The sequence below is a fragment of the Gilbertella persicaria genome (genome assembly GCF_025201335.1).
Source record: "Gilbertella persicaria strain CBS 190.32 chromosome Unknown B0P05scaffold_43, whole genome shotgun sequence".
NCBI lineage: Eukaryota > Fungi > Mucoromycota > Mucoromycetes > Mucorales > Choanephoraceae > Gilbertella > Gilbertella persicaria.
The window spans coordinates 96,853-112,364 of NW_026252004.1; the positions used below are offsets into that span (position 1 = coordinate 96,853).

The 15,512-nt window shown below is 37.5% G+C and overlaps 10 protein-coding genes across 10 annotated transcripts; 5 read left to right on the plus strand and 5 right to left on the minus strand.

Moving 5' to 3' along the window:
• Positions 1-2,194: 2,194 nt before the first annotated feature.
• On the plus strand, positions 2,195-3,826 carry B0P05DRAFT_590321 (uncharacterized protein; the record flags this gene model as incomplete). Its single annotated transcript, XM_051582800.1, has 8 exons — positions 2,195-2,327; positions 2,371-2,412; positions 2,456-2,713; positions 2,766-3,141; positions 3,190-3,322; positions 3,370-3,552; positions 3,600-3,740; positions 3,785-3,826. 8 exons carry the CDS (start codon positions 2,195-2,197, stop codon positions 3,824-3,826), a joined length of 1,308 nt encoding a protein of 435 aa, XP_051431595.1.
• Positions 3,808-4,205, minus strand: B0P05DRAFT_640267 (C2 domain-containing protein; the record flags this gene model as incomplete). Its single annotated transcript, XM_051583741.1, has 2 exons — positions 3,808-3,881; positions 3,926-4,205. The coding sequence occupies 2 exons, from the start codon at positions 4,203-4,205 to the stop codon at positions 3,868-3,870; spliced, it is 294 nt and encodes a 97-aa protein (XP_051431596.1). The 3' UTR covers positions 3,808-3,867.
• Positions 4,206-4,321: 116 nt separating this feature from the next.
• Positions 4,322-5,301, plus strand: B0P05DRAFT_555697 (tRNAHis guanylyltransferase-domain-containing protein). The gene is made up of 4 exons (XM_051579827.1): positions 4,322-4,480; positions 4,518-4,649; positions 4,690-4,734; positions 4,776-5,301. The coding sequence occupies exons 1-4, from the start codon at positions 4,377-4,379 to the stop codon at positions 5,047-5,049; spliced, it is 555 nt and encodes a 184-aa protein (XP_051431597.1). The 5' UTR covers positions 4,322-4,376; the 3' UTR covers positions 5,050-5,301.
• Positions 5,302-7,437, minus strand: B0P05DRAFT_555699 (fungal-specific transcription factor domain-containing protein). The gene is made up of 5 exons (XM_051579828.1): positions 7,104-7,437; positions 6,852-7,062; positions 6,636-6,806; positions 5,726-6,593; positions 5,302-5,662 (listed from the first exon to the last, which is right to left on the minus strand). Exons 1-5 carry the CDS (start codon positions 7,132-7,134, stop codon positions 5,309-5,311), a joined length of 1,635 nt encoding a protein of 544 aa, XP_051431598.1. The 5' UTR covers positions 7,135-7,437; the 3' UTR covers positions 5,302-5,308.
• On the minus strand, positions 7,425-8,893 carry B0P05DRAFT_555708 (uncharacterized protein). Its single transcript, XM_051579829.1, has 4 exons — positions 8,854-8,893; positions 8,325-8,810; positions 8,106-8,286; positions 7,425-8,064 (listed from the first exon to the last, which is right to left on the minus strand). The coding sequence occupies exons 1-4, from the start codon at positions 8,879-8,881 to the stop codon at positions 7,455-7,457; spliced, it is 1,305 nt and encodes a 434-aa protein (XP_051431599.1). The 5' UTR covers positions 8,882-8,893; the 3' UTR covers positions 7,425-7,454.
• A 1-nt stretch (position 8,894) lies between these two features.
• B0P05DRAFT_239059 (acyl-CoA N-acyltransferase) lies at positions 8,895-9,784 on the plus strand. Its single transcript, XM_051573306.1, has 3 exons — positions 8,895-9,119; positions 9,161-9,337; positions 9,426-9,784. Exons 1-3 carry the CDS (start codon positions 8,967-8,969, stop codon positions 9,570-9,572), a joined length of 477 nt encoding a protein of 158 aa, XP_051431600.1. The 5' UTR covers positions 8,895-8,966; the 3' UTR covers positions 9,573-9,784.
• Positions 9,549-10,146, minus strand: B0P05DRAFT_476853 (uncharacterized protein; the record flags this gene model as incomplete). The annotated part of the gene is made up of 2 exons (XM_051574933.1): positions 9,549-9,954; positions 10,001-10,146. The coding sequence occupies 2 exons, from the start codon at positions 10,144-10,146 to the stop codon at positions 9,549-9,551; spliced, it is 552 nt and encodes a 183-aa protein (XP_051431601.1).
• Positions 10,147-10,405: 259 nt separating this feature from the next.
• Positions 10,406-11,192, minus strand: B0P05DRAFT_555715 (uncharacterized protein; the record flags this gene model as incomplete). The annotated part of the gene is made up of 2 exons (XM_051579830.1): positions 10,829-11,192; positions 10,406-10,780 (listed from the first exon to the last, which is right to left on the minus strand). Coding segments are annotated over exons 1-2 (653 nt in total), but the record flags the coding sequence as incomplete, so codon positions are not given.
• Positions 11,193-11,483: 291 nt separating this feature from the next.
• On the plus strand, positions 11,484-12,009 carry B0P05DRAFT_555716 (uncharacterized protein). Its single transcript, XM_051579831.1, has one exon. The coding sequence runs from the start codon at positions 11,523-11,525 to the stop codon at positions 11,823-11,825; it is 303 nt and encodes a 100-aa protein (XP_051431603.1). The 5' UTR covers positions 11,484-11,522; the 3' UTR covers positions 11,826-12,009.
• A 1,808-nt stretch (positions 12,010-13,817) lies between these two features.
• Positions 13,818-14,126, plus strand: B0P05DRAFT_590328 (uncharacterized protein; the record flags this gene model as incomplete). Its single annotated transcript, XM_051582801.1, has 1 exon — positions 13,818-14,126. The coding sequence occupies one exon, from the start codon at positions 13,818-13,820 to the stop codon at positions 14,124-14,126; it is 309 nt and encodes a 102-aa protein (XP_051431604.1).
• Positions 14,127-15,512: the final 1,386 nt, after the last annotated feature.

Below are 15,512 nucleotides of genomic sequence, written 5' to 3' on the forward strand. Positions count from 1 at the left end.
AAGTGTCAAAAAGGAAAACAATGTTTCTCCCCTATTTATACGAATGTTTTGCATAAATTTATGTCGATCATTTGTTTATGGATTCTGTTAAATGTGTTTATTTCATTTGGTAAAAATGGCGAGCTTGATAGCGACGATGACGAATTCATTTTCAAGGAATTCTGTTGGTCAAACAAGTACTGAGAGAGCGAATGATAAGACGTTCTGGTTACTGAGGACAAACTAGTGAGTAACACGAATGTTTTCTGTTTCACGTTGCTAAAAAAAAACAAAGGCCTTTTTTTCTTATTTGAATAAAATTTCTGCTTGTGGCTTTCAACTTCTTGTTCAAGTAAGAGAGATGTCAATGAAAAAGTCTTTCTATCTGTCGTTTAGAATGTCTGGTAAAGGTAGATAGAATTATAGCAGGTATGGAACCATTGGTTTGACGCCTGTCAAATATTCATTTCTTGATCCATGGAGGGTTCGTGGGACAAGCAGAAAAAGCGAGGGCGAATAATGGTTTGGGTGTACATGAAGTTTCAAACATCGCCTTAGGAAAAGCGATATGATGCTTTCTCAGTAGTGATAAACATCTTAGGAGATAAACAAAATGCCAATAAGAAAAAACTAGATTTCTTCTGGATAATACATAGCAAAACAGAGTCATGTTGAGCGCTTTTTTAAGCTCTGTAGGATAATCTTCATCACTATAAGCATCGGCCAGTTTTTGAACAGTTTGTCTATATAAAAGCATGAATCTTTGCCTTGTCGAGTCAGGCATTTGCCTACAAATAGAAAATGGCTATCTATTCAGGTCCAAGAATGAAGTCTTGAACATAAAATGCATTGTTGTGATAGTCCCTTTTCGGTCACATATTTGACTTTGAAAGTAAGGCTGACAAATGCTTTCTTTCAGGTTGCCATCCTTCTCCAATTTATTATTGTCAAAGTTTTTTTGTATCAGCAATGAAAGTGAAAGAAAAAGACACTTTTTGTGAGATATCGTTGCCTTTGAAAGCATACTTTTGACTATACATATTGCAATGAAGATGCTAGTGTTGAGTTTCATCGGAGTCGTGCATTGATCTTTACCTTCATCTGAATACGTTTATAGACAGTGCACGCATGAAAATCTTCATAATCAGGATATCGTGTATTCTTGCTAAGACTACTTATATTAAAGCAATTATCACTTTGACTTGACATTTTTTATATTTTAAACCATTTTTACAAAGAATAGGTTACTGCTTTTCGATCATTTCTAAGGTGCTTTCAGGCCCCAATTCTTTTTCGAAGGAAGAATGAGCCTCATTTCTGCAAAAAGCAGCACCAATACATAATTCAAAGAGGATAAATTAACCCTTTACTATCTTTTTGAGCCTTTGTTCAAAGTCTAGCCAATATTAACATTACATTTCATGAAAACGTCAAATTATTTATTGTATGATTCGAAAGTATAATTGTCTGAATGATACCCATCCGCTTATTGCGCTCCAAAGTATTTTTTTAATACTATTATTGGTATTGGATGACATTTCGTATGATGAAAGGATAGAAAGAGTACAGCTTAGCAGTTTCAAAAGTAAAAATTGTGATTTCCACCTAGGTAGCTTAAAGTTACAACTAAAGCTCAAACCATTTCACCCAAATTATCTGGCACCCAGGTACTTGAGCACAACTCAAAGAAAAAAAAACACAAGAGGGAATCCCTTTTTTTAAGGCTTTTTTTTCTATAATTTTCTTTTTTGTAATTCTCAAAAGCTAAAAGTGTCTTTGGCCCGAAATTCAAGTATAGGTCACCCTCAATTCACTGTCAGTTTTGCCTTGATTGACAAAGAAGGCAATTATCCTAAAATCACAATTTCCGTTACCATGAGGGGTAAAAGATACATAGATATCTTTTCAACGGGAGCTATATCTTTGAGCAAAATTGCTGATAGCAGTTCTGCTTCTTTTGCTTGGAACGAGTTGCTTGTCATATATATATACATAGGTATTCAACATCTTTTAAAATATTAGAAGAATAAACAGACTAGAGTGTTTCTTGGAAGGAGGGAGTATTATACTGAATAATGGATCCAGTAATGATTGCGGGTATTGAATTACTCTTTAAATCACTGATTCATGACTCTTAGAATTTTTTCTCTTTTTTCTTTTTTTTTTCTTGTGTATGGATATGTCTTGGTTATAAAAGAAAAAGAGAGACAGAGAGATGCCTGAACAACAACAACAACAACAACAACAAAACTCACCATCAGATCAAAAAGATCAGACTGAAGATAACCAACAAAATCAAGATAACAAAAAGAAACGTACAGGACCTAAACGAAGAAAAGTAACGCATGGTAAGAGAAGATACGCGCGTATATGTACTTATGTCTATTGGAGCTTGTGTCTATTGTAGACGCTCACACATGACTTGTGATGAAGGTAAATCAAGATAGATGACACCAGATGCTCATTCATAAATTAGGTCGACCTTGTCAGCGTTGTATTAAACGTAGTATTGGTCATTTGTGTCATGATGAAGTCAAACAACCCTCTAATTCTTCACAACAACAACAACAACAACAACAGCAACAACAACAGCAACAACAACAGCATCAACAACAACAACAACAACAACAACAACAACAACAACAACAACAACAAATCCATGGTAGACAAGATAGTATGAGTCAACAAGGCTTAAATGGTGGTAATTACCCTCATTTATCTACAGTAGCCAATGGTAAGCCCTTCCCCCCCTTTCCACAAATAGACATATACTGATTAATACAAAGCACCCCTTGGATCCAATAGTAATTTAGGCGGATTACCACTTCAGTTTTATGGTCAGATGGGCGCTGGTCAGCTTACGTTTGCTAGTGAACAAATGGGAAATGAAATCTCTGTTATCAGTGACTTTTTAGATTCATTAGGTGCTAGTCCTACCAATACAGACACGCAGCGAGGCATCTATACACCTCCTGCTACCAACACAACAACCACAGCCGTCAATACCACCGAACGCTTCTTTTTGACAGCAGCTGATCCATCCGATGGTAAGCTCGAAGATCGTTTAACAGAAGTCATCAATGCCAAATATGAAGCTGGGTTCTTGAAACCTTATAATTATGTCAATGGTTATGCTCGATTGCAGAAATACATGGATAACAAGTAAGTTCACTTATCCAGAAGATAATATGGCTGATTTCCTTGGCCAAGTATGTCAGCCTCAAGTCGACAACGCATCTTGAATGTCATGGGCACCTTTCGTCCTGCTTTTCGTTCTGTAGCACAGTCATTAACAGACATTGATTTGATTTTGGTGGAAGAAGCCTTTGAACGCCTGTTGTTGGTAAACGCAACCCAGTTCTTGTCTGCATCTATTCACACAACTGTTAGGATTATGATCGTGTGTTTAGTTCGATGGGTATACCTGCTTGTCTATGGCGTCGTACAGGTGAAATCTACAAGGGCAACAAAGAATTTGCTGCTCTTGTGAATGTGCCTATTGAGAACTTGAGGGAAGGCCGTCTGTGTATTTATGAATTGATGGCAGAAGAATCTGCTGTGAATTATTGGGAGGTAAAAGGAATACATCGACTATGTCTATGACTGACATCTGAAATTAGAAATATGGTAATATTGCTTTTGATCCAGGACAAAAGGCTGTCTTGACCTCTTGTTTACTAAGAAGTCCCAATCCTGAAAACACCAGTGTGATTTCATGTTGCTTTTCTTTTACTATTAGACGAGACAAATATAATATTCCAGTAAGTCTATAGCCCTACTTGACAGTATAATTAATGATGTTTAGACAGTGATTGTAGGCAACTTTTTGCCTATCCAGTTACAATAAATCTTTATTTAAATTCGATATATACATGTAATTTGCCATGCTTATTCAATCCCATCTTGGTTGTCAGATCAGTCCAGGTATCCAGAGGGTGTCCTTGACATGCAGAGCTAAAATCAATCTTGGCTTCACCAATAGTATCTTTACCAATGATGTCCTTGTCAAAGACCTTGAAATGGATTTTATGGTCATTGCCTTCCAGAGGAAATGTGAATGTTTGATTCCAAAGTGGATTATCATTGTTCTTGATCACTCGTGTCTTTTGTTTATAGCGTTCATCAATCCATAGTTCAACATAAGGATCGTTCTTTCCAATCATATCTTTACCAGTCAAATTACTGGCTTCAATCACAGTGACATACAGAATACCTTGATAGGACATGAGAAGAGAAAGAAAGATAGAAAGAAAGAAAGAGATGCCTGAGTTTATATAGACATCAAGTGACGTCAAACTGGCATACTTTGTATATGAACAAAACGCCCAAACTATAAATAATCTTTTGGCCGAGTCAAGAGTGTTACAAGAAAAGTTTTTTTTTTTTTTTCTTTGATCATGGCAAATTCGAAATTTGAATATGTTCGTCATTTCGAACTTGCTGATAATCTACTACCCAACACTTGGCTTGTTGTTCGTATTGATGGTCGTGGATTTCATAGGTAACATACAGTGACACGATAATGTATTGATCATTAGATTCTCTCAAACCCATCAATTCGCTAAACCCAATGATAAACGAGCTATTGATCTGATGAATCAATGTGCTATTGAAGTCATGAAAGACATCAAGGACATTGTGTTGGCTTATGGGCAGAGTGATGAGTATAGGTAAGTCTATTGTTGAGATGCCATGCGATTGACTGATTAGTTTTGTGATCTCCAAGACATCCAATCTGTATTCCCGTCGATCAAGGTAAATCACAGTAGCTAGACATAGGACTTGACGCGTTTTAGTAAAATATGCTCTACCATTGTCAGTCTATTTGCTTCTAATTTTGTCTATCATTGGTCCACTTATTTTGAAGACAAGTTACAGTATCCACCATGCTTTGATTCAAGAACCATTTGTTACCCGAATGATCAAGTCTTGAGAGACTATCTCAGTTGGAGACAAGCCGATTGTCATATCAACAACTTGTTTAATACGACATTTTGGACACTAGTTCAATCTGCTGGTATGACAGAAACAGAAGCAGAGAAGCATTTAAGGGTAAATGACTATCTTTAAGGGGGGGGAGGAATGACTTCATTCATGTTGTATATAGGGTTCATTTGCCAAGGATAAAAACGAAATCTTATTCAACCACGGTATCAATTATAACAATATCTCGCCTGTCTATCGAAAAGGATCCATCATCATTCGCCAAAAGACACAAGTGACTTCCATTTCCCCTCGAGATGGTCAATCTGTGCAGCGTATCAAACTGATACCGACAGCCATCCATGAAGATCTGATTGGACAAGCATTTTGGGACCAACATCCTGAGCTATTGTTTATTAAATAAATGAGGCGGTGTATTATACATCATATACTGCAGTTTAGAAGAATCGAAAATCATTTGTCCAAACAAAGCAGAGTCATTCAGGAATTCGCAGCTATTGAAATCAATATCTGTGGGTTGTGTGGTGTAAGGCATTGCCATGTAATTCACATGGTTGGCTGGTATGGAAGGTGTGTCTGTTGTAGAGATCGAAGCCATGGATTCAGGACTTTGGGTGATCTTGAGTGGGATCGGCATCCGATGATTGGCTTCAATCTCATATAGGCGAGAATGCGTAGAGAGCATGTCACGTGTTGTCAAGGCCAAGCGTTCACTCATAGGCCAATAAGGACCCAAGATCTAGAGAGCAGTGTGAACAAAACAACCTATACATATATGTATATATATATATATGCTCTTTACCTTGATGGTATCAAACAAAATAGCAAGACCTAAACTACTTTTTGTATAAGCAACAGGGTCAGAAGAAAACACAGAGGTCATCAAGACAGTCGAAAAGATATAAGCACAATAGCCCATATAAGGCAATACATTACACCCACACGTATCTCTCAAACATCGAAAGACTTCTGTGGCTGTCTCGACTTGTTCTTTACAACAGGCAACACTGGCTTGGATCTGTTTATAAACATCTGATGGTAACTCAGATGGTCCGAGATCACTATAGGCTAAACTACCTCGATGGAGTGCTAACATGCCTGTACAGTACATCGCATGAGCACAGATCCAGAAATTCAGATAGTTTTGTGTGGCTGTCTCTCGGTACTTGGCCACCATCGCTGCCGAGAATCTGAAATGGTCTGGCAAGCTCTCTTTCCAGACACGCATGGAGGTATCCAACTGACTGAACTCAGCAATGGGTGGCCATGTCACTTGAGACCCATCTGTCTTGGCCCGACTCATGTATTTACAGATCTCACCAAACCTTTCCAAGACACCAACATAATGAGGCACGACATCCATCAAAGGGTCATTGGTGACTACTCTTCGATCGACAGTAAAGTTCTGGAGTGGGTCAAGCAACAGACTACTTTCTGTGCGTGTGGGGTATTGAACATCATAATCGCCGACTTCAAATCCTTGAGGACGGTTTGTACTTGTGCTTGCGAATTTATCAATACAGAGACAACTCCAAAAGATACGTCGCCTGAGTGCCATGGCGACATAATCCACTGTTCCCTCCGATAGAATGGGTGTCCTAAGCACCGATTCTTTATTCAGACCTAACTCTTGACAGATACGGACAGCAATACCTCCGTAGGTCCATGCTCTACACTAGAGTTGAGTGCTACCATCATGATCTGTCACTTACTTTGAACCTGAGGCTCTACCGTATTCTAAGCAAGACATGATACCCCAGAATTGTAGGTTGGGTATGGTAGGTTCTAAAAGAGAAGCATTGATGGACTGAGTGGCTTTGGTAGCAAACTTTTCACCTGCCCAATAAGGAGGATCTGTCTTGATGCTTGGATGATCTGAAAATCTATAGACAACATCAATACTATGGATGAATCTTGTTTAGCTGTACCTTGCTGCAATAGCCATCAATGCCCATAAAAGAGGTTTAGACACTGTTCCATCTTGAATGGATTGTCTTAATCGACCACGATGAACAAGAGGAAAGACTGAATTGACATACTGAAAGAACAGTTCAATCAGATGAGTCACAATAGCACTGGGTGGTAAATCATCCTCTTCTTTTTCCTCTCCTCCTCCTCCTTCTTCTTCTTTGGGTTTATCTACCAATGATTTCAGTCAATGGCCTGTTTATCCTGCTTACCTTTGGTTGGCAGAGGAGGTGGTAATTCCATGCCTGTATTCACTAGTTTTCGCTCAAGTTGAGCTAGCCGTTCTTCTAATAATCGAACATAACCCTTATGAGGTCCTCTCTTTTTATATTCTGTATATTGACATGACAAGTTGGCTTCTTTACAATGAAGACATTCAGGTTTAGCACCATCACACTTTATCTATAGATGACTAAGTATATGCTGATCAACGCCATCGTATTACTTTTTTCTTCCGACACAAAATACAAGCTTGTGTGATTCTTCTTTTAATTTCTCGTTTTGTATCCATAAAGAAAAAGATAAGAAAAATGTTTTTTTTTTTTTATTCTTCGGGAAAAAGTTTAATGTTGCACCCGATGATGATCTGGAGGAGAAGCAAAATCCAACTGCCAAAATCCAGGTGGTGTTGTTGCTCTTTGCTTAAATCTATGTCGAGAATGAAGTTGAATACGGTCCTGACAAGTTATTTGGACAGGTTGACCATCTACGTGTGTGGTCAAGGGATCACCCGCATAGAAGTCAGCACATCCTTTGCATGTTTCCCCTTGTAAATGAGCTCGATCATGACGGTGGCGTGTATTAGTAACAGAAGCGAGAGGGCGGCTTGCATTCGATTCATGGGTAGGCTTTACTTTAGGAAATGATGTAGTATTGGATGATGCACTATTTACAGATGATATATTCTCAGTGTGTGTAGAACGGGTGGAGGATGTCAAACTATTATGGTCAGTACTACTCGCAGAGATGGGCACCGTAGCACGTATAGACTGTTCAATAGGCTCCAGTTTAATTTTGATTTGTTTATGAGGTCGTGGATGGGTATCTACAGTATCAGAGGCTCTCTTTTTTATCCATTGCTCATTCAGTACTGTATTGATCGATGTTTGTTTTAGTTCAGGTTTCTTTATGAATTTGGTTGCTTTTGTCGTGGTCTTTTGGGTTGCACCAAGACTATATTCATGTCAATAAGCAGGATAGAGACTTTTACTTACAGTTCATTCAGTTGCCTTGTCTTTTTCACAAGTTCTGCTTTTTCTGATCGTAAGCTCTTAACTTCAGATTCAAGTTCTTGAATACGATCTTGTTTTTGTTGCACAGTCGCATTCAATTCGGTCAATTTGATCTGAAGTGTTGTGTTCTTGGCTTGTTCATCATTCAGTGTGTGTCGCAAATCTATCGGGTGAATACACATAGAGGCAAATCAAACTTACCTTTGATCTCATTTAGATGAGACAAGATGTCTGCTTGTTGTATAGTGACTGTCTCCCTCAAACTAGAGATCGTAGTGTTCTTTGCATCTCTTAAAGCTTGATACTGCGCATCCTTCAGATGGAGATCCTCTTGTAAATCTTGATTCTTGGCTTGTAATGCATGTTCTTTGTCTTGCTGCTCTTCTAATTGTTGCTTGTATTCCTTGATTTTCGATTGTAATGTCTTGGTGGTCTGTTGATTCTGTTGAAAGTTGGCAATCATCTGAATATGATTGTCTTCCCATAACTTGAGTTTGTCATTGGTAGATTGATAGGTTGCTTGCAGTGTGTCGTAAGCATCTTCCTTGCGTCGCATGTCCTTTTTTAACTTGATGTGTTCGACATGGAGTAAACCCATCGTCGTGCGCAGATTGTTATAGAGTTCCATGGCAAGTCGTTTACTTGTTCGATAGCCATTGATACGTTTAACGAGTTCCTGTGTGTATTCTGATCAACTGTATTAATAACTTGTTATAGATATAAAACGTACCTTTTTCTTTGTCTCTTGAAGGTGGCATGGACAAAAAAAAAAAAAAAGGAAAAATGCCTAGTATTTAAATGTGACATTCTTTATATATATATGTATATTTTTACTTTTTCTTTATGAGTATGAATCAAGACATTACGTTTCAACAATACCAATCGGAATCGCAATTACCTGATATTATTCACTTGATTGAAAACGATCTTTCAGAACCTTATTCAGTCTATACCTATCGTTATTTTATTCATAACTGGCCTAATCTATGTTTTCTTGTAAGTGTCGAGATGCATCTCTGATGTTCATTTGCGTTTAGGCTATGCATCAAGATAGATATGTCGGTGTGATTATATGTAAATTAGATAGACATAAAGATAGATTACGTGGCTATATTGCTATGTTGGCAGTAGCAAAAGAATACCGTAAATTATCGATTGGTTCCAACTTGGTGAAAAAGGCATTAGAGGCCATGAAGACAATGCATGCAGACGAGGCAAGCAAACCCCCTTTTTTTTTCTTAAAAGACTTTATTATATATACATATATATGTGTGTGTGTGTGCTTATTTGATATCTATACAGGTTGTATTAGAAACAGAATATACCAATCTAGGTGCACTAGGTCTCTATCAAAAACTAGGCTTCATCAAAGACAAACGACTTTACAGATACTATCTCAATGGTGTAGATGCCTTTCGACTTAAACTATTCTGTAACATGATTCATTAAAAACTCTTCTGCTACCACTGGATCCAACATGAGTTGAGTCGCTAATGTAAAGACCGTAAAGACGCCTTCCCGCATCCCTTCTGAAACACGCTTCATGCGTGCCTCAAACTGTTCAAGTTTAGTCAACAAAGGCACGGCTGGATCAGACACATTGGCTTGCTCTTCAGGCACTTCAGTCTGAGCCATGGCGTCCATGGCTAGTTGAGAATTTGAGGGTTCTTTACGAAGCAAGGATTCTCGAGACAGAAATTTACGTAGACTGGCATAATACGAGTCTGTGTTGCGGGATGTTTGGTCTGCATGCATGGCACGTTCTGAAGTGACATCATGGATAAAGATCTTGATGATCTGGTCCGGGAATTCATGATAGATGTGTTGATAACTAAGCCATGTTAGTCTTTTAAGTATCATGTATATGGCTGGCTTACATTTCAGGGTCTATTTCACCTGAATCACCCACCAAGATAAACTTGCGATGAGGGAAATCACGCAGGATACGAGGGATCACTTGTAATTTGTGTTTGCCGGGTTTACCACGGATCAATTCCCCTGTACTCACGGCTCGCAAGTGCATACTTCCCTGAGGAAATGCGTGTTGATTGATGAACTCAGCCAAGGCAGGGTAGACTTGCCATGGTGAATTGGATACATAATGTACATGAGCACCTTCTGCAGCCCATGCCTGGTAGACTTCATTCATATGAGGCACTTGTCTTGCTGTACGGAAAAAAGTGTTTTGTAAAATGGCGTCTTTGCCATCCAGAATATCAGTGATTTTGATAGTATCGTCAATATCAGAAATAATCGAAATCCCATAAGGATCAATGATATCAATGAAACCAGAAAAAGTAGATGCTATAGAGTTAGATAAGTCATGGCTGGCATCATTTATTTACCATGATCAGCAAAACAAGCTTCGACAGTCAAGATGGATGGTGTCTGATGTGCCAGATCAAGCTGGATTTCCTGATAGAATCGACCTGTGTTGCCTGTATTTACAACAGCAGCAGCCATGTCTCTTATTTTCTCTTGTTGGTTGAGGGATAAATGATGTTGACGATGTAAAATTGAGTCTGCAATGATATCAGGCAGCTGTAATCGAATGTCTGTCATACGCATCGTTTGTGATCGAAACTGGTTCAATAAGGCCGAGAAATGATCATCTTCAGCTGAATTTCTTGTGACTCTTCCATACGTTCTTCCTGCAGCTATCATGTGGAGTGAATATTCAAACTGATGCGTTTAAAGACACCTACCTAATAGCCATCGATTCAGTCGATTGGAAGTGGGTTTGGTGAATGCCCATCCCGCTAATATGACTCTGTAATGTGATCCTTTGGGTTCTACTCGACATGCATACGTAGGAAACAACATGCATTGAGGTTGAACTACTTCGGGTGTGTCATCTTGTAAAATAGCATCGAATTCTTGTGTCTCTGATCGTTGTACTTGAGGAAGTGATGTGGAGGAAAGTGAACGCGATGATCCGTTGTTTTCATAATAACGATTCATTTCTTGTCGAAGTGTGTTTGTTTTTGACTGTACAAATGACAAGAGTTGATCTCGTTTACGTGGTCTTTGGGATGGGTTCATAATTACAAAAAAAAAAAAAAAATGAAGGCATTGAGTGTGACACAATATGATCTTCCTCTTATTCCTTACAGCCAATTGTTTCTCCCCTAAAGAAATATTCAGGAGTAAGCAATGTGTTTAAACTCAATTGACATTTTAAAAGAGACATAGATAACCTATCCAGGTTGATAAACACAACTGTGAACTGAGAACCTTATTTTTCATTAAGGCATACAAAATAGACTTTCTTGGTTCTTTGTTAGAACCTGCTGAATCTGTTTGTTTGGATTTTCATTAATGCATAAGAAATAACAAACAAAAAGTCAATATAAAAAGACTCGTTTTTTTTTCTCTCTTATCAAAAAACAAAACAATATAATGATGCGCGGCCTTACTTTGATTACAATGGTTCTCTTTGGTATGAGTCTCTCAAGTGCTACTGTTATTCCAGCTGAAGCTATGGAAAAGCGTTCTCCTGCCATTATAAATGCGCCTAACCGATCATGTCCTTATGGGTACCAAAGTGATGCTTATGGACGTTGCCGTCCAGTCTACGCCAAGCGTTCTCCTGCCGTTATATCTGTACCAGAATTGCCTTGTCCTCCTGGGGAAATGAGAGATCCAAATGGAGTTTGCCGCGTCGTCTATCACAAGCGTACTTTTCAAACGGATGATGATTGATATATGAATTGCATACTTTAAATAAAAGCAACATGGCATGAATAAACATGTGTGTGTGTGTGTCTTGTCCATTTAACTTGGATTAAATTATCAGGTAAAGAACATGTATGCATTATCATTTTAGCCGTTCAATTGGTATAACAGGCTTGGCAAGCTCAAAACTATACATTGTTGATGAAAAGCTTTGAGGGATACGAAACAAGAGAAAACAGATGCATGAAAAGCTTCTTAGTGATATCCTCTCCCCCCTTTTTTTTTGGCAGTTTACAGTAACCAACCAAAAAATATATGTTTGTCCTGACTTTTACTCGAAAGCCAAACTAAACCGAAACAGGTATCAAGAGTTGTATCTAATTATGTAAGGAGTATGCAACTCTATTGTAGAATTCTATAACCATGAATAAACTTTACTACTTTCTAGTGTTTGTATAAAGTCCTTTATTCTGAGTAGCTAATCGTCTGTTTTTTCTTGATTTTTGAATGACATAGATGTTTACATGATCCTTATTATAAAGCAATAGAGGAACTCGTCTTCCTTGACCTGCGCCAGATCACTCTGGCAAATACTCTTAAGGTAGAAAACTATGTTGATACCTTATTTGGAATATTTTATCGCTCTATCTTTATCTGTTCTCGTTTAATAAGGTGCAGAAATTAAGGGTGTTTGATATATTTGATATAGATATAAAATGGAAAAACAAACACTTCCTCCTCTTGCCCTTGTCTTGTCCTTGTCATATGATCTTTTGGCGTCCCTGAATGCTAAAAAATCATAAACTATTATGGCATCAAAAAGTGAAAAGTTTAAACATAAGCATAGAGAATGTCAACTGCTTACAGTGATAAGAAAAGAGATTTACCTTAGCATGTTACATGAAAACATTTTTCTATCGTATGAAAAACGTTTGGAAGACGCCTCAATAACTTTATTGAACACTTACCATTGTCTTGTGAATCTCAACCCTGGAGCGTACGCTTCATTTAAAAATGAGTAAAAGAAACTGTAGCCATTTGGAAAAATTCTTCAAGCCTGTATTGTTATCAGAAAAAAAAAAAGGCTTTTTTCTCCTTTTCATCCAACGCTACTGAACAATATACTGTTAATAACAACCGCAATAAAAAAAAGATCAGAAACGTGTTGTTGGCCATATGGCAGCCAAGTAGTACTTCAAAAAAAACAATGAGTATTCTTTGGCATTATTGATTCAATTTGGAGAAAGTGTACATTTAGCCACAATAATCGATTTTTTCTCTTGAGATTAAGAGATACAGGGCAACTATAGCTCAAAGTCTAGCTATGATAAACCAGCCATGCTACTAGATATTCTTTATCAAGCTGAGCACTCATAAAGTGTTTGCATGCAGATTTTACTTGTAGAAAAAGGTAAGCATACGAACCTACAATTTACATAAAAACCTCAAGGAAAGTGCCAATTTTCGCATGCTTTCATGTCAAGTTATGAGAAGCTTTGTCTAAATACTCTGCTCGAAAGTAAAAAACGGATTGCAATTTTTTGTGGATCAGAAAGAGCATATTTCTTCATGCAAAACATGTATTTCTTTCCATACTTAGAATACATTAAGGACATCCTTTTTTTATCAACTCTTTTCTAAAAGAATACTCTATGTTTGCTGCTTGTCTCCATTTCCACAGGAGTTCTGTAGAAACAAACTTTTGGATAGACCTAAGCATATTGCTATCCTAAGTACGTTACATTTCTTTTCGTTCCAAATTTTTTTTTTGTTGGAGAAACATGCTAATTGCCAATCTCTATGCATGCACATATGACGAAACGATTTGCAGCCCTAAGCGTTATGCAGCGCCGCAAAAAAGGGAATGCATGTATTGATGGGAGCTCTTTTTTTTTACACTGCATTCAATTTTAAGTTTTCTGCATTTGTTTCATGGATACATAAAGACGTTCCAAAAATAAAAATAAAAAAGTATTCCCAATTTGAAACAAAAGTATGCGCGGTCTTACTTTGTTTGCAATGACTGTCTTTGGTATTGGTCTCTTTTCTGCTGCTGCTGCTCCTGCTGAAGAAAGCCATGTTCAAGTGAGCCACAAAGGTTCTGAAGTCCTTCTCGAGCGTCGACAATACCAGCATCACTTTAAGGAATGTGGTGATGCTATGCTGAAAATGGAGAATAATGCAATGTATTGTTCTGATGGCTCTACTCCTGTGGGTCTTCCTGATATACCTTGTAAAGACACAAAAAGAATTTATACTTATCACTATGGCTGTATCAGTAGAGCACATAGTATGTTATACCAAGCGCCAAAGAACATAGCCTATTAGAGAAGTAGGTCTTTTATAATGTAAATATAAGATAAATGAGCACAGGACATACAGATTGGCATGTGTTGAAGATCGAAACTAGAGGGCAACCTCAATTCTGTATCCAGCAGCATCAAAAATCAAGCGTTTGCTTGTAACTGCATAAAGAGGCTGTTATTGGGCTTTGGTGAAGTGTTGAATGTTGGAGATTTCTGCTTTCTGAGTCTACTGATCTAAGCAACACAGCAACTTTGCTGCTAAAATATTGAGCAAATGACAAAGACGTTTACAAGGTTTTTTGTTCATATCTCATCGTTTCCATAGTACAGTTAGCAAACAAGCACATTTGACAAAAACTAACGCCTTTGACGCACATTTTGAGTATTTAAGTTTGTCGACACCTCTATTTTTTGTCTTGTAGCGTCAAAAAGAAGATCTTTTTTTAAAATGTGTTTATTGATTGAGCCGCGTACACTAAGAGTAATAGTCAAAGTGAAGAGGCGGGTGCAATTAAAATGAAAGTTAATAAAATAAAACGAAATATACTAGACAAAATAAAACAAACTAAAATAAAATAGATAGATAGAAAAAAAAAAGTTACATGATTGAATGGCATTGATCCTCTTCAATAGTCTGACGAATATTGAATCGGATGCTTGCTAATATGGCCGTGGGTACAGTGGGGGTCTTGTCAAAGATAAATCTCATATGAGCAAGCCAGATTTGTGAAAGAGTAATTATGACAAAAAGAAAATCAAAAAGTTGTCAACTTGAGTATTTCCATGAGTAGTACCCTTTAGATTAGAGCGATTTTTAGCCATTTTTTACAAGTCGCTTTTTTTAGTGCAAATCAACTCCAAAGGTATCATGGGTGTTAGTAAACATGGTTTGAAGACTCTTATTGCATTTATGCGCGTATAAATAAGCTCCATATCACCTTCATATGCTCAAGAAAAAGAACAAGCTTTGCATTGATTGTTGTCTTTTTTCATTGTCAAGGCATTTAATTGCCTAGTATCTTTATTACCCAAGTAAGCATAATACTATCGAATTGGTTCTTTGAATAAATCATCCTATGGAAGGCTCACCTGCTCTACCTAAATCAAAGAAAGGAATGTTTGCTTATGAAAAAATGTCAAAGCATTATAAAATTGCATGATGTGTGATATATGAAGGCAGTCTTTAACGCACACATTAAACATAGCATAAACTACCCTATAGGTTATAAATCCAACTTTATAGACTCCTTTTTTTACATTCAACTCAAAAGACAAAATGTCATTTGCATGATCTAATGAAATCAGTAAGATATGGTCTAGAAAAAAAAGGCCCCTCCCCTAAACATCATCTATAAGCCTAATCTAGATCGTTTCTGTGCTGTTCATACACGTCTTTCAGATCATTTGT

Coding starts and splice junctions, on each gene's coding strand:
- B0P05DRAFT_555708 (XM_051579829.1), bottom strand. CDS start 8,881: ATGCCACCTTCAAGAGACAAAGAAAAAG. Junction 8,287..8,324: donor TCATCTAAATGAGATCAAAG/GTAAGTTTGATT, acceptor TTCACCCGATAG/ATTTGCGACACACACTGAAT. Junction 8,065..8,105: donor ACAAGGCAACTGAATGAACT/GTAAGTAAAAGT, acceptor ACATGAATATAG/TCTTGGTGCAACCCAAAAGA.
- B0P05DRAFT_555697 (XM_051579827.1), top strand. CDS start 4,377: ATGGCAAATTCGAAATTTGAATATGTTCGTCATTTCGAACTTGCTGAT. Junction 4,481..4,517: donor GATGGTCGTGGATTTCATAG/GTAACATACAGT, acceptor ATTGATCATTAG/ATTCTCTCAAACCCATCAAT. Junction 4,650..4,689: donor GGGCAGAGTGATGAGTATAG/GTAAGTCTATTG, acceptor TTGACTGATTAG/TTTTGTGATCTCCAAGACAT.
- B0P05DRAFT_239059 (XM_051573306.1), top strand. CDS start 8,967: ATGAGTATGAATCAAGACATTACGTTTCAACAATACCAATCGGAATCG. Junction 9,120..9,160: donor GGCCTAATCTATGTTTTCTT/GTAAGTGTCGAG, acceptor ATTTGCGTTTAG/GCTATGCATCAAGATAGATA. Junction 9,338..9,425: donor AGACAATGCATGCAGACGAG/GCAAGCAAACCC, acceptor ATATCTATACAG/GTTGTATTAGAAACAGAATA.
- B0P05DRAFT_555699 (XM_051579828.1), bottom strand. CDS start 7,134: ATGGAATTACCACCTCCTCTGCCAACCAAAG. Junction 6,807..6,851: donor TTGATGGCTATTGCAGCAAG/GTACAGCTAAAC, acceptor TGTTGTCTATAG/ATTTTCAGATCATCCAAGCA. Junction 6,594..6,635: donor GGTAGAGCCTCAGGTTCAAA/GTAAGTGACAGA, acceptor ACTCTAGTGTAG/AGCATGGACCTACGGAGGTA.
- B0P05DRAFT_555716 (XM_051579831.1), top strand. CDS start 11,523: ATGATGCGCGGCCTTACTTTGATTACAATGGTTCTCTTTGGTATGAGT.